This window comes from Eucyclogobius newberryi, unplaced genomic scaffold (genome assembly GCF_026437365.1).
Source record: "Eucyclogobius newberryi isolate DKJ021-1_F unplaced genomic scaffold, fEucNew1.0.hap1 SCAF_6, whole genome shotgun sequence".
In the NCBI taxonomy this organism is placed as follows: Eukaryota; Metazoa; Chordata; class Actinopteri; order Gobiiformes; family Gobiidae; genus Eucyclogobius; species Eucyclogobius newberryi.
In genome coordinates, this window is record NW_027316278.1 from 16683799 (window position 1) to 16699828 (window position 16030).

Here is a 16030-nt window from a genome sequence, read left to right on the forward strand (position 1 = left end):
TCAATAAGGGAAGGAACTGCCCTCGCACACATATCTATCTGACGAAAAGCTTAACGCCATGAATTAGAGGCTATAGAGAGACACCCACCCATGTTCCCACGTCCTTTCCTGTAAAATATTAAGACAAATGGGTGTGTAAATCAGTGCAGGAGGCGTAAGGGAGACAGCATGAAGCACTGGACACTATTAAGAGACACTCCAATGCATCAGCTGCCTGTGCCATGGATGAATGTGGAGAGAAAGTGGCATTAGTGAAGCATACGTGTCATTTTTCCAGAGGTGGGCAGAGTAGACAAAATGTGTACTTAAGTAAGAGTAAAATTACTTTAAAATATTAATCAAGAAGAAGTCAAAGTAGTTACCCAAATAATGACTCATGACAGAGTATAAAGAAGTATTTTGAGAAACTACTACTTCACAGTAACAGCAACAGCACATAAATGTCGGTGTAATCCCTCAGCACATAAATGCATTTCAAATCTGAACGGATTCGGCAGTAGGTGTAATAAAATAAGTCCAGTTTATTTTATTTATGTATGTTTCTATTTTTTATCTTGCATGTTTTTAATTCAATACCTTATTATTCATGTATTTATTTATTGTATGAATATTGGCTGAGACCGTTTTAGTCCCACATTGAACACTAGATGGCACTGTGTTTGTTTGCTAAGAGTCTTCCAGGTTATTTCCTAAAGGTCCACGTCAAACACACCAGTAGCCACCGCGCGCTGACGGTGAAGGATGAGGAGGTTAGAGGGAAAAGACAAAATAATGATTTAGTATGAAATACAGCCTTCTGATGTATACAAAGCAAATAAACATCCTGGAATAGGGTTTACGTGACAAAACAGTATAAGGAGAGAAAATGCATTGTTAATGTTCCTTATCCGTACTTTAATCCTCTTCAATACTTGTTTAAGTTTACATATTTGATCTAATATTTCATGTAGACAAGACATATTAGCCCTGTGGCAACGTGACACGCTTAACTGCTGTCTTGTCTCTAATTAAGCCATAATCTTAATTGTCCTAATTTGCTATTACAGGTGTGTTCCATTTTATAGATTATAATAATGAGGGAATAGGCTTCCATTGATTATTGGAAGTGTGGTCCAATATCACCAGCATGATTTAGTTTAGTCTTTTACGGGTGGCTTCCTGTTGAGTTAAATGTGCTCACTATTCCATGTTGTTTGGTCATTTTGAATAGAGAAAACGTGAACTGGTTCTACATTGAAACTTTTCCATTCCATTCTGTGTGTTAAATGGGAGGTAGGTCTATGTTAAATTCCACATTTCATTCCTGCTGATCCATTCTGGCTGAAGTTTCTCAGTGAACTGTTGCACCTCGCTGATGATTCCCATCCAAACACGTAGACAACAGTCACAAATAACTTTTATTGGGATTTGGTAAAAGACGAATCACTTTTACGCACAGTTTGATACAATTTATTTGGCTTTGCGGACGACCTTAAAACACGTTTGTCCCGCCCTTTTGCTTGCTCTGCGCGCTTCTGATTGGCTAAAACCCCGCGGATGGAAGTGGCTGCAGAAATGCAAAACTTGTTGCTGGCTCGCCCGGGCGCGTTGATCTCACACAGTGCTGAGCGACACAGCAGCGTATCTTTGTGAATCGCTCCCAGTGCGCGCACTCCAGAACAGAGCCGACAAAGAGGCGCACGGGGAAGACAACATGCACCAAGGAGCTTAACTTACAGAGTGCGTGAGTGAACGGCGCATCCCGGCATCAGTGACTGGAAGAGGCTGTAAAGGCGCTGTGCGCTCTGGAGTGCGGCTCGTGCGCGCCCTGGAACCCCGGCACGGGACACGGGGCACGGGACACTACTGGGACCGTACGCTCCTGCACCGCCCGCATCTGTGGACTTTAAATATCACTGGAGCTTTGGCCACATGCCTCCTCTGCAGTTGATCTTTTGAAGGACGCTAGTTCATGCTTATAAAGAACATGATCTCGGAGGTATAGTCAATTTGACTTTTGATCCAGGATGGGATCTTTAACAAAAAGTCGCTCCAGGACAATTGCCATTGGACAGGAATAACGAAACCGAACTGGTTATATTCCCACTTGTTTTAAACAATGTTTTTGTGCCACGAAGAAATGCGCATTGGAAAACATTTTGATCTCTCAAGCCTGCGTAAAAAGTGCACGTATTATGTCAATTTTCGGACGTAAAACAGAAAAGGCGAGGATACCGGTTACGTGCGCACTTGGACATAGACTATCCCCTTTTTGCCTCGCACCTTTGGAGAATTAAGAAACAGAAACAATTGTTCCTTTGCATTGAGAAGCGATCTGGTGAGTGTTACGATTTTTACACTTGTGTCAATTAATAGTGGTACAAACATGTTTTCATAGTTGCACTTTTTCTGTTTTTTGTTTGTTTGTTTTGGGGTGCAGACGGAGCAGAAGACAGCGCGCGGATGTCTGGCATAGCAGCCGTCATGTGGGATTGATTGTAGGGGAGTATGTTTGGGCTGGAGCAGTTTGGTTCCCAGATTAATAGCAGAAACCCTGGCCAGTCTGAGAGAAACATAAACCAACCAAGACTGAACATGGGCTCCCACTATAAAAGCCCTGGCTTTCACGCTGGAGGCCCACCGGGAGCCGTGGAGCCCAGCATGGGCCCCATGAGCGAGCCCCAGATGCTCGGTCTCAACATGAACATGAATGGAGAGCAATACGGGGGCTTCCACCCGCGGCCTCATTCGGACATGCACCCTGGCGGACTGCAGCAGCAGGGACCCATGCATGGATTCTTTAACAACCAGCAACCTCATCAAGGACACCCCCATGGCCATCAGCCTCACCCCCAACAACACCACCCTCACTTCAGTGGAACTTTTGGCCCTGAGTCGGGCTCTTCGTGTCTGCATGGAGGCAGGCTCATGGGCTACAACAACAGCATGGGACCACAGCAAGGTTTTGGAGAGGGATTTGACCCTCTCTCTGAGGGGCAAACAGGAGAGGGTTTTCCTCAGCAGCAGCGGACTGGTAATCTTCCTGAATTTCAGCACCATGGTCCTCCCAGTGGTGCTGTTCCTGCCCCTTGCCTTCCTCTTGACCAGTCCCCAAACCGTGCAGCCTCTTTCCATGGACTCCCTTCATCCTCATCCTCAGAGTCCCACGGCCTAGAGCCCCGGCGAATGCCCAACCAGGGTGCTGTCGAGGGATTAGAATATAACTTCCCCAGTGAACCTCCATCTGGACATTTTCCTGTTGACGTGCCTGTCTTTTCACCTTCTGATTCAGAGTCACAACTACCCCATTTTGGCCCTGGACGGCCGGTTCCCAGTGGAAATTTTCCTGCTAACCCTGGCATGCCCCGGACCCCAGGTATGCAGAGTATATCTAAAGGACACCAGCCCCCACAGCCCCAGCAGTTTTTTGAGCGTTTTGGAAATGGTCGAAAGGTGCCTGTGGGAATCGAGCCTGGAGTTAATGCGAGACATCCTCTCATGCAGCAGCAACAACAGGCTGGCTTGATAGGCAGGCAGAATTCCTGCCCCCCTGGCCTCCCCCGACCCCCTCAGGCTGAGCCCAACTCTAACCCCAACATTCTAGACGGTGGGGTCATGATGCCTGGCCAACACAACCAGTTTGAATATCCCATTCATAGACTAGAAAACAGGGGTCTGCATCCTTATGGGGACCCCATGTTTAATATGCAACAGCCCGCTCCTCCTCCCTCCCAACAGCCTCCAAACCAGCGGCTACAACACTTTGACTCCCCTTACATGAACATGGCCAAAAGGCCCAGATTTGACTTTCCAAATGCACATAGCGGTGAAGGCTGGTGTGGGGCCATGGACAACCACCTCTCCCCCTCAGCCTATTCTGGGCTGCCCGGTGAGTTTACCCCTCCTGTAAATGAAGGCTTCCCCCCTGGGCCGCTCCAGCACCCAGGCCCAGAGCAGCAGTCTTTGCAGCAGCGTCAGAATGCAGCTATGATGATAAAACAAATGGCATCTCGTAACCAGCAGCAGAGGATGAGACAACCCAGTTTACAGCAGCTGGGTCACCACGGTGACATGCCTCCAGGTCCCATGACTCATGCTGGCCCAGTCGGGAGCATATCCCAGCCCAACTTTGACAGGGAAAATGGTGGCAGAGTGCCCAATATTGATGGACAGAATCCTCATATAACTCAGGAGAACCCCTGGTTCCAGGGGTCCCACCCACCGGGGGAGATGATGTCACGTCGTATGGGTGGGTCTAGTAATGAGTCAGGGCCCCACGACATGGGAATGCAACAAAGTGGGGCTGGGATGATGTTTAGGCCCAGCATGGGCATGCAGGAGCCCATGAGAATACCGGGGGATGTCCAGGCTCTCCACTCCCCGGGCATACACTCACAGTTCAGTGGAAATATGGGTAACCTGAATCAAATGCAGTCTCCAGGCGCAGGACATCCCAACACACCTTCAGAAAGGAGGCCTGCTGACTTCTCTGGACCTCCAATGGGAGCTCAGCCAAACTACGCCTATGGAGGGGCTAACCGCCAGGGCCCTGCTCACACTGGTCCCCAGGGGGTGAGCACTTCACCTGGGAGTTTCCCTCCCCAGTCTGAATTTTCCTCAGGTCAGCGCTCGTCCGTTAGTAAATTGGGAGCACTGTCTCTTGGGAATTTCAGCAAAACCAGCTCTAAAGACAGTGTTTTTGGCCAGAGCTGCTTGGCGGCCCTCTCTACGGCCTGTCAGAACATGATTGCAAGTCTAGGAGCTCCCAATCTGAACGTAACATTCAACAAAAAGAACCAAAATGAGGGCAAGCGAAAACTGAGTCAGACAGAGCAGGACATTAATAGCAGCACATCTAATGGGACTGGCAGTGCTGGTCCGGAATATTTTCAGAGCAGTACTTCCCAGAACAGCCAGATGCCTGGCACTGGGAATAGCAACTCTAAGCCTGCCAGTCAAAGCCAGACGGTGCAGGGGGAAGCCAGTGCCCTCTCCCCAAATTACAACATGGACGCTACCCCGTGCAGTGAGGGGAAAGCAACAACAGGGAGTGGGAGAGGGAGAGGGAGGAGAAAAAGAGACAGTGGACATGTAAGCCCTGGAATTTTTTTTTCCTCTGACAATGGTAACCCTGTTGTAAGTCCAGGCCAGCAGACCCCCACCGCTGGCATTGGGGAGAGGGGAGGGGGCACACCTAATGAGAAACACCTCCACTCACCCTCCTGGGGTAAAGGAGGCGACCTGATGCTGGGGGACCAGGCTGATTTGATGTCTTCTCTGGACAGTGGCATTCAAAGTGTGGCCAAGTCTGACAGCAGTTCTCCACGAGTGGACTTTTCTGACGATGTCAGCGCCCACTTTGGAAACGAGGATGAGGTCTCTTCCAGCTCAGATGCTGGGGGTACCTCGGCCACTAAGTCGAACCGCAGCCCTATGCTCACTGGCTCACCTAAAGTGCAGAGAACTGAACTTGGGCTGATAAACGGACAGAAACCCTTAGGCATTAACAATCACACTACCTCGACACCTGACAGCTATGGACTAAATACTGCAGGCACAGGCGGAGGAGTGAGCCACCCGGGCACTCCTGGAGGGGAACAGGTACGCACACCTTCCAGCACCTCGGGACAGGATGAGATCCACCCTCTGGAGATTCTCCAGGCTCAGATCCAGCTCCAGCGGCAGCAGTTCAGTATCTCCGAGGACCAGCCGTTGGCCATAAAAAATGGCAAAAAGAATGGTGACTGTTCCTCTCAGAATGAAGACAATGAGCTGGCTAGCTGCAGCCCGGAAGCTGGGAAGGGCTCAATGGGCACTATTGACCTTGACACCCTGATGGCAGAGCAGCACGCCACCTGGTACGTGCCCAGTGACAAAGCCATGATGGACGGGCCAGAGGACGACAAGGCCATGGGACCCTGGGAAAAAAACAAGAACCAAATAAACTCAAAAGAAGGTAAAGATATTTCAATGTTTAAATTTGACTCATAATGTTATTTAATACTCACCATATTTGTATTAGAAGTATATACTAAATAAATCAATGCACACTGCACATATTAATTATATATGGTGACAATAAAAGAAACAAATACACATTTTGGATCATTTAGTTTCTTACAATTACTGCTACACCACATTACTAACTATAAATAATACAACTGTACGAAAATATGAGAATATCACACTTAATTTGGTACTTAGCAGGATGAAAAATAAATGCCTTTGCTATATTTTAGTGTGTTTCTTCAGTGCTGCAATTTCAAAGGGAAAGCTATAGTAAAGTAAACATTTCCCTTGGTTCTTTATCTCAGTTTTCAGGGTGAACAACTGCATTGAGAAGATTAATAGGTTTAGGAGGATGTGCACACGCACAAGGGTTTCCCTGCCTGTATTTGTTTTTGTTACTATTAGAGAATGACTGGTCAGATATACACAGTGTTGTTGTATTTATTGTTTTTCTAATATATAATATATATATATATATATATATATATAAATATATATATATTATATATATATATATAATTTAAAAACTCATGTGTGTCAATATGGCGTAAATATAATACTAAAATACTAAAATTAACAATATAAAATAAATGTTTCTGCTATAATTGGCTTTATTTTATTTTGCCTGCGGGTAGCCTATGATGCACGCATAATATATATTATTTTCTAAATGGATCCGATATTGAGTGTGGCTGTATTTAGTCTTCATAGTCGCGTCTTTGTTCATGTGCAGACGCGGCTGCGCGCGGCCGTCTCGGCTCTCGCTTTCGCTCTTTGTTTCGCGAACACTGCAGTGACCAGTGTCCAGAGGTGCGTGTTCTACCACATGGTCACCATTTACTGCTGTTTGTGCTACACACGCTTAAGACAGACGTTTGCGCTGTGCCATTAAATAAGTTTTAATTATTTCACCAAAATGTCAGGCTAGTTAGAGTTGGGCCCAGAGCAGGATCTAACTCCAAAAAGAACTCATTTGGCGCACATCACACTTGACGCACAACCGTGAAAAGCCGTGCATTTTGCGCTGCTTCGGCGTCGCCCCCTTCGTCTCCTGCTTCAGCCCCTGCTCCTACCCCTTCTCCCGCGTCTGCTCCTGCTCCACCTCCTGCTCCTGTTCCATCTCCTGCTCCTGCTCCACCTCCTGTTCCACCTTCTGCTCCTGCTCCTGTTCCACCTCCTGCTCCTGTTCCACCTCCTGCTCCTGCTCCTGTTCCAGCTCCTGCTCCTGCTCCACCTCCTTCTCCTTCTCCTGCTCCACCTCCTTCTCCTTCTCCTTCTCCTGCTCCAGCTCCTGCTCCAGCTCCTGCTCCAGCTCCTGCTCCAGCTCCTGCTCCAGCTCCTGCTCCAGCTCCTGCATGGACGGAGGCATGCAGCACTCGAGTCTGGATCGATAGCTAGTTAGCACAAATCACGGCTCCTGACAGTTTCTCATTTGAGTGCTTCAGACAGCAGAGATGAAAAAGGGTGGAGGTGTATTTGGGATGGGGAGGGGGCCCTGGAGATTGAATCTGATGCCTGGGCTACACAGAAGGGAGCTAAATAACAGAATAATTTCAGATAAGTCTCACCGTGCTGTAGCATTTCAGAAGCGCCCTCAAACGCCTGGCTTTCCTACTTCTTTATCAAAAATGTATTTTTTTCCTCTTAATGAGAAATAACATAATTAAATCCCCCATATCCCACTAGGGCTTCATGTTATGACGCTATAATGCCTTATTAAAAAACAACAACATAATTTGCTTTCAATTTCTTCCTTTTTGCATTCTACATAAATCTAAATAAGCTATTATTTTATTGCTGATAAAACAAGGTTTTAATCCGCTCTTTGTTCATTAATATACAATTATTCTGTAACATTTTAACCCGTCTTGTGTTGGCCAATAGCCTTGTATTTTTAGGCTATATTTTTATATTTTACTGATGTTAATACTAAAAAAAACATTTTAATTAATACAAAAATTAAATATAATTATTTTTAGAACTATTGAACACATTTATACAGTTTGCGTCCAGCCTATGTTTGGAGGATTGTGTGTTATAGTGGAACGGGCCTTTAGTCAAGAGTTATTTTTTCTTTGAGGCAAAATAGGCTATTTATTTAATTTTTGACCAAAAATTATTAAATACATTTTTAAATTACACCTCCTGCTTTTGTTTAGTAATTTCTATTAAATTTAATATTTCTATTTAGTAATGTCTATCAAAAATATAAATGTTTTTAAATAGTGTGTATTGGGGCTAGTTGCAATACACTTGGCTCGTCGCAAATGCTGAATTTCTGTTGTTACTCATAACTCTGTCGCTTTATTTAATTGTCCATATTTTTCTAAACATCTTCTTTTACCTTGCTGCCCTAAACCAGAAACAGACCGTTCTTTTTGGAAACTTGGAAAGTCTTGATAACAGCCGAGCTGCGAGTGTAGGAAGTGATTCAGTTATTTTTACTTTCTCCTTGGCACATGCATCTCCTCTAACTCCAAACACTTTTTAAAGACTTCAGATCTGACCCTTTGGAATATTTTTATGCATCACAATCCGTAATCAGTCGTGTGAAATGATGATCAAATCCTTGTCAGTCTGAGTTTGACAGTTTCGATAAAAGGGAACTTTGCTCTTATCACGAGCTGTTCTAAAGCGCTTAAAGCCACAGAAAAGGCGTGTATTGATATTCCTGCGCGCCGAACAATCCTGCGAGACTACCTTCCTTTGACATTTCACGGTGACAATAACCCTACAAATCACACCGCCAATTTCTATTTCCCAGTCTAAAAAAAGAAGAAAGTGATTGACACATGCTGGAGATGAAAAAAATGACTGCTCTGGGCACTTTATGTTCTTTACCTGTCATTACAAGATGTATTAGATCGACTTTTTCCTGCAACACACTTCTGCGCTCCTTTTGTGCGCTGCTACTCCGAAGATAATCATTTTGACAATCATAGCAATTAGTCCTAGTAATATATATATTTTAAAAGTCATAATTTACCCCCTTGGAAGTTCTGGGCATGTCGATCAGCGCGGTGTGTGAAGTGTGTGTGTGAGGCTGTGGTGTTGAGCATGTTTGTAGACAGTGGAACTTGATAGTTTGTGGATTAGGAGACATTAGACATAAAGTTTGATTTATTTAGACTCTGGTCTCAGGTGTCCTGTCCTTCGAGAGCGCTCTCACATTCCTTTCTGTTAGAACTATTTACTCCACTCCTTGAGCTGCAGACACGTGTGCATTGCGGTTCTTTTTCTTTATTTTTTATTATTGTTTTAATTTTTTTTTAAAAAGGTAACGTTTGTTATGACCTGTATTATTGTGTAAATGTTATAATGGATTTACTATATGGAGTTAATTAGTTAGGGGTCGGAGATATTGACAACAAATTATATCTCTATTTTTGGACTGTCCCAAGAACAATAATCAGACGATATTGTGTTTAAATGTATTAGTTGAGGATTAATTATCAGACAAATATGAAATGTCAGTTAAATGAATCACAAAAGTGCACCATGTCCTTTTATTGGAAGGTTTTACAACAGACATTTTTAACTTTTATTTTGAATCAGCTCTTTTTATAGCATTTAACTGTAACTTAAATACCTGATATTCAAACTTTGCATATCCTCAAAACAACATTCACAATATCTAAATGTTTATATGTTGCCCATTTCTAATACCAATGAAAGTCTTTTTTAAAAAACATGTTTTTCTAATATTGTGAAAAGACCTGACATGAAAATAAAGCATTATATATTGACTTTAATGCACATACGCTCTGCTATGTCGATTGAGAAGCTTTCACTGTGAGAGGCCCACAAAAGAGACGTTTGAAAGATCCTAGTTTGGCACTGGGCTCGGAGAAGCAGTGGGGGTGTTTTCAGAGGTGTAGATGTTGTCATGCTGCCAACAGCAGTTATGTTATTTGCCATACAGGTAGTCGTCAGGCGCCTTTAATTTGTATTGAGGAATTGACAAATGAGTTATGACACCGTAGCTGTTCCTCCTCAGAGACACAGGCGATGACTGATGGAGTGAAAAGAAAGTAGTGGGAGAGTATTTGGTGCAGGAAACATGTAGTCGTTTTGCCGCTAGCTTTTAAAAAGCATTTTGATAGTCAAATGAATTACCTGTTCAGAGGTTATCTTGACTCGTCATAATTTTACCCTCGCACTACATTTACTACAATTGTGTAAATATTAGAGGTCACACAAGTGCCCATAAATCTTTAAATTACCACAAGACTTGACCTCTCCACTAAGGTCATACATAGCAAATGTTTTACGAAGTGTGTAGCGCCACTTTAAACAGAAAAGACAGGGAACTAGATCAATATGTCAGTGAGTCCCATGACATGACGGACAAGTGTGGGACATGTAGTGAGTTATGAAGCAGATCCTAAATCACACTGTCCCATGTTGTGATTTGTGTCTGCTTTCTGAGCACTACTCCTGGCCTCAGGCTGGGACGGCTGTGTGTGAGAGGGCCGTTTAGAGGAGGCGCTGAGAAACATTTTTGCTGTGGAGAAGGTAACAAATGCTGGGGGCAATGCCTGCCTGGGCAGGTTAGTCTTTTTTTTGTCTTTATGCTGCAGGCCGCACAGAACAGAAAGGAAATTCAAACCAAAATAACCCCGGTGCCCTCTCCTGAAGAGTGGCCCCTGCTCCCATAGAGACCCTGCCGCTCTGAGAAAAGGTCACTCTCTGCTCTGTGCAGATGGACTCTAGGCTTCTGACACTGTCCTGATGCTGTCGGTGGAAAGCCACACAACATAGAAATAATAGCATTATTTGGCTGAGAATATTACACAACATCTAGAAGTCTGACTGCTTCTCTTACATCTTGTGAATTGAGCTTAGATTTGAGTTGTTTAGCTGACAAAGAGCTGCTCTCACACAGGACTGCGGTGCTAGTTGTTATGCTAAAGGAATCTGACCTGATGTCACACACTGTCACAGGAGCCAAGGCCTTGGGCAGTTTTGTCAGCCAGCGCTGCGCTCTGATTGGCTGTTTGTGTGTGGAGTGGACCGGGTCGTGCCCTCAGGAGCAGCAGGTCAGAGGTGAAGTGTCGTCATGGAAGTATAGCTTGGGATAGAAAGGGCAGACGCACGGCATTCTGGGGCTTGGGAAATCAATGTGATGCCTCTGAGCTTCAGAGAAACAGAAATGTGCCATGTCTATTCAATTTGTCTGTAATATGAAGATATAATAAATGAAAATGACATGTGCAAGGTGATCAATTTCCTGATATATTTTGAAGCTGAACTTCTATGTAAATTATTTATGATTTTGTGTGCGCTACCTGAGGTTAGCACTAAATAACAAACACTGCACCTTGTGTTAGAAGTAGATTTGTATAAGTGTGTCACATTAAAGGGTGTATTTACTAAACACATGGCAGCAGTCAGCTCTGCTGGCTCTAATGTGGTTAGAAGTATTATGGGGCATTTTGTGACTCAGTGTAGTGGCTAGGCTCATTCTGCATCTCTCTTTTTATTGGGCATTTTCCTCTTCGCCTGTTGATGTTAAGCACTTGTTTCCCTCGAATGAAATGGCTATTGTTGTGATATTATGCTTGATATGAGTTCCATATTAGTGACAAAACAGCCATAACAAGATGATCTGAGTGGAATAAAACCCCACTTGTAAAATGTCATGGTGATTTTGGATTTAGACTTGTGTGATGTACAATTTCACACTGCTGTTTCTGCTCATAATACACACGACTGACATGGAGGGGTGTCGGTGTGTAAAAATCTCATTACACTCCATAGGTCATATGCCAGGTCTATAGTGATGATTTTACTGTTTTAGCTGCTTAATGCTAATTTACATACTTTATTTATAAGTACAATGTAATGACAACATTATGACTTCATTACCTTGAAATTGTTATATTTAAACAGATTTGAGTCCCAGTGTTTTCCAAAGGCGCACAAGCGCTGGCTGAAGGCTGGTGCTCTCTGGTGTGGCTTCTGTTGTGTGTGCTTCTTGGCGGTGTGTGTTGTCAGTTTGCAGTGTGTCAGCGATGAGCCAGGGGAACGCTTGGCTGCCTTTTGAGGCCGGTGCGGACCCCGCTGTGCCCAGGCGGCATGAGCTGCTGCGGGGCATGGCGCTGGAGTGTGGGGAGAGGGAGGAAAGGGAGAGTGCATGGGGACACAGAGGGTGGGGGTCCGCCCTGCTGAGGTGTAGGACTAAACCCTCTGGCAAATGTTAGATCTTGTCTCCCCCCCATCACTTACACTGTGCGTCTGGTCCTCACATAAGACAGAGCAGCTACAGTGAGGCGTCGCACACAAATGAAGCAGGCAGCAGCGGGGAGCCCTGCCCGCCCACATGACCTTTTACCAAATCCCTCACTTTTTCATTCCAGTGGCTGCAGCCCAGACACACCGGGGGCATTTTCCTCACGTCTGGCTGTCCCGGCCTGGCTCAGGTTAGCCTCCCTCACTGACACCACTGCCCCTGGCTCTGTGAAATCAAAACGACAAATTGTTTCAGTCACAGAGACCGCAGAGAAATCGGGTGAAATTCTGTCGACTGAAAGGTGCTGTTGATGTTCATCCTGTACGATCTTGCCAGCCTCTGAATCCTGTAACTCATAGTCAGTATGCACATGATGTCATGCTTAAATATAAAGCCATAAGCTGCCGCACTAGTCCGATAACGACAAACAGATTCATATTTAATGCTGTGTTAAACAGATAGGCCATTAACATGGCCTTTTTTCATGAGAGCATTTTTCTTTTTACAGTCAACCGAGGCTTTGACTTTGTCAACTTTACAGTTTGTCGGTGTAATCCCTCAGTCGTCCAGGCGTGTTTCATAGTAGAAAAAGCTTCAGTTGTAGTCATCTGGACTCAGTTAGACAAAAATAGACGTTTCGACTCTCATCCAAGAGTCATTGACTCTTATATGACTCTTGGATGAGAGTCGAAACGTCTATTTTTTTCTGAGTCCAGATGACTACAACTGAAGCTTTTTCTACCACTTTACAGTTTGTTGTCTGAATCCCTTTAGTGAATTCTAGCTTTACAACATTTCTAACGTGTTTCTCAGGTGTCAGCAGAGAGCGTATCCTATTTGATCCCACAGTCACGCTGTGTATAGATTTCCTTGAAGCCCGGTGTGACCATTTAATATTAGCCTTCACACTTGGGTGACATGAGGTCGATTCCATGGCACGGCTATTATTGCGGTAAATTGGGTCAAGCAGGGTCAAAGGCCGGTTTTCTACACAACCTGTCACCCCATGACCAGTGGCCAGGTCGGAGCCCTCTGATTATGATAGTGAATGCAGTGGTATAAATAATACATTACACAATAACTATTTTTTATCTTTTATATTTAGTTTTATCTACTTTACTGCTAGTAAAAACTTCGTACTTGTTTTCACCCTCATATTTGACCATTTAGAAGCTAATGTAGTCTTTGTTTTAGCCTCCCGAAAAAACACTTCTGGTTAAGTTCTGATTGCAGTCCAAATGGTCTATTATTATTTTCGGTTCTCTCTCCTCTTTCCTTTCTTTCAAATGTTTCCATGTATTTGGTGTAGCCGTCACATTGTGCATGCGTCTTCACATGTGTATCAAACGGAGGCGATGGGAGGGGGAGGATGGCAACAGGAAGCCTTTTGCCTGCAGTGCCTATTTCCTTTTTTGGGGGGCTGAGGAGGGTGGTGTTGAATTAATTTCACAGAGCAGATTTTGTGTGGGATGTGACGATGACACTGGTTTAATTAAAGTGTATATTTTAAATGGCTCATCTGTATCAAATAAACCCAATAGCTTCCAGTTATTTCATAAAATCTTAATTAACCTCTTTTTCTTCTCTCCTCTTTTTTTCTACAGAATCGGAGCTGTCGTCCCAGAGTAAGCCTGGCTCCGGTGGTCCCGGGGCCACTGCAGTGCCGGGGGGAGGTGCTGGCGGGGCCTCTGGAGGGGGGTCCCACCTGCAGTGCCTGTCTGTCCACTGCACTGACGAGCTGACGGGGGACAGTAAAGGACGAGGAGGGCCCGTCACATCCTGGAGATCCCTTCACTCGGATATCTCCAACCGCTTCGGGACGTTCGTGGCGGCACTCACTTGAAGGGGAAAAAACAAAACAAAATATTTTAAGAAAACGCTTCAAAGATAAAACGTGTCGATGAAGCATGCAGCTCTTTCCTGTCCAGGAAGAGGGACTTCTTTGACACTTACAGTGCAACACACAATTGTTTCTGTTTCTCACACACTGCTGGACAATACAGTTTATGGGCTCTCTCCTCAACTACGCCCACATATGGAAAACCTCAAATCATTTTTTTAATTATTATTTTCATTTTGTTTGAAGAAAATCGTCAAAAAAGAAAGATTAATATGCAGATGTTATTGGCTTTGATTGTATATGAGTGTTGAGTCTTGTGGCCCATTACTTTTTGCTCACTAACAGCTTGTCTGCATTGACCCCATATAATGTGTACAATATCTTCTTAGTAAACTGCAAATGCCCTTTTACATTTTTTTTGGGAGGAATTTGAATGCTGAGAGGAAAGATGGGACAGTGGGATGCATGAATGTAAATCAAAAAAAGAAAAACCATAGTTTTGAACCCGCTAATGTTTTTTGAATGAAATCTTTGTAGCTCCATGTTGCTTTAACTTCCCCCATAGCCAATCGTATAGCTCAAAAACTCAAACACTTGTATACAAATCAGCCAATGGACACTGACAATGGTGGTTTAGCATTGTTTCATAAGGGAAGTGAAAAGACTATTGGTATTGCACATGTATAATAAAATAAAATTTGCTGTGTGTTAGGCAATCTTGTAATCTTTGAAATAAAGCTTCTGTTGAATTTCTGAAAACAATAGATGGAGGACTGTGACGGCAATTTACACACTCATTTTGTTTTTCTGTTCGTTTTCATTTTTTAAATAATATGTAAAGTGCAGTCGTCTGTTTTCCTGCATATTGTATATATCTGTATATGTTTTATTGAGTAACTAAATAACAATAAATATGATGTTAAAGGTGGATCTGCGTCGATATGTGTAACAGAATAGACTTCTTCATGGACTTGGCGTTGCACCCTTAGGATCCTCACTGAAATATTCCAAGTGACAGATATGACAGGGAAGTTGTGGACTGATGCGCGCTGCCTGACAAGCATGTAAAACGGGCAGCCATATTGGAGACAGGGCGGCTAGCATCACAGCAAACACTCCTCTAGGTGTAAATCCCACAAGCTTATGAAGCCAAGACAATTTATTTTGTTCTGCACATACTCACTAGCAGACTTATTTGAATAATACAGTGAGGTAATAGAAAATAAAAAATTGCACTACAGGCTAAACTCTTTTCTTATTCCCCTTTTTTTTTCTTTGGCTTTTCTGGACAGTTTGTGCTCTTGTATATGAACTTTCACCTGGAAACAACAACATTGTCCAATCTGTGCGTCAAGATGTTTTGTTTCCTCGACTTGCATCTGACTTCAAAGGCCGTTTCCTCAAAATGATTGCTCCTATCATACTTAAAGATTAGTCCTTATAGTAGCGCCTACACACGTCAAACTTGTACTTAACAAGGTTTGGACTGATCGGACAGAAAGATCTTACTGAAAATACTTAAGTTTTCAGTAAGATCTAGTTTACTCAAATACTATATCATATTCTCACCAATTCCCTTTGTATAAATGTGTTATTATCTCTTATGTCAACAAAATGAAGCAAAACATTTAAACATACAACATCATACAACAATATTTATGTTTCCACAATTTGGGCACTTTTTAAACATGAAATGCTTTATTAAAAAAAATAAAAAAATAAACCATATCCAAACTATGTCAAAACTGAACACCTTCCCCCCCTTATATTTATATACGTAAACTGTAGAAGATGTTTCAAATTGCTATCTCTATATTTATTTCTTTTTCCAGCAGTGTTTTGCCTCATAGAGACATGTACTGACACAAGGCAGAGAAGTGGATTTCTTTTATATAAGATTAAAGCTGGCTCAGGTCATTTTGTAATTAAAAATCAATGGTAACCTTTGAGTTCATTGTAGTTTGATTAAG

The 16030-nt window shown here is 43.5% G+C and overlaps 1 protein-coding gene across 1 annotated transcript; it reads left to right on the forward strand.

Moving 5' to 3' along the window:
- The first annotated feature begins 1566 nt into the window (after nt 1-1566).
- mn1b (meningioma 1b) lies at nt 1567-14988 on the forward strand. The gene is made up of 3 exons (XM_072433626.1): nt 1567-2317; nt 2420-5935; nt 13825-14988. Exons 2-3 carry the CDS (start codon nt 2488-2490, stop codon nt 14061-14063), a joined length of 3687 nt encoding a protein of 1228 aa, XP_072289727.1. The 5' UTR covers nt 1567-2317; nt 2420-2487; the 3' UTR covers nt 14064-14988.
- Nucleotides 14989-16030: the final 1042 nt, after the last annotated feature.

What these genes read in the sequence shown, in the direction of transcription:
- mn1b (XM_072433626.1), top strand. Translation starts at nt 2,488, where the DNA reads ATGTTTGGGCTGGAGCAGTTTGGTTCCCAGATTAATAGCAGAAACCCT. An exon ending in CCAAATAAACTCAAAAGAAG is followed by an intron (nt 5,936 to 13,824) that starts GTAAAGATATTT and finishes TTTTTTCTACAG; the next exon opens with AATCGGAGCTGTCGTCCCAG.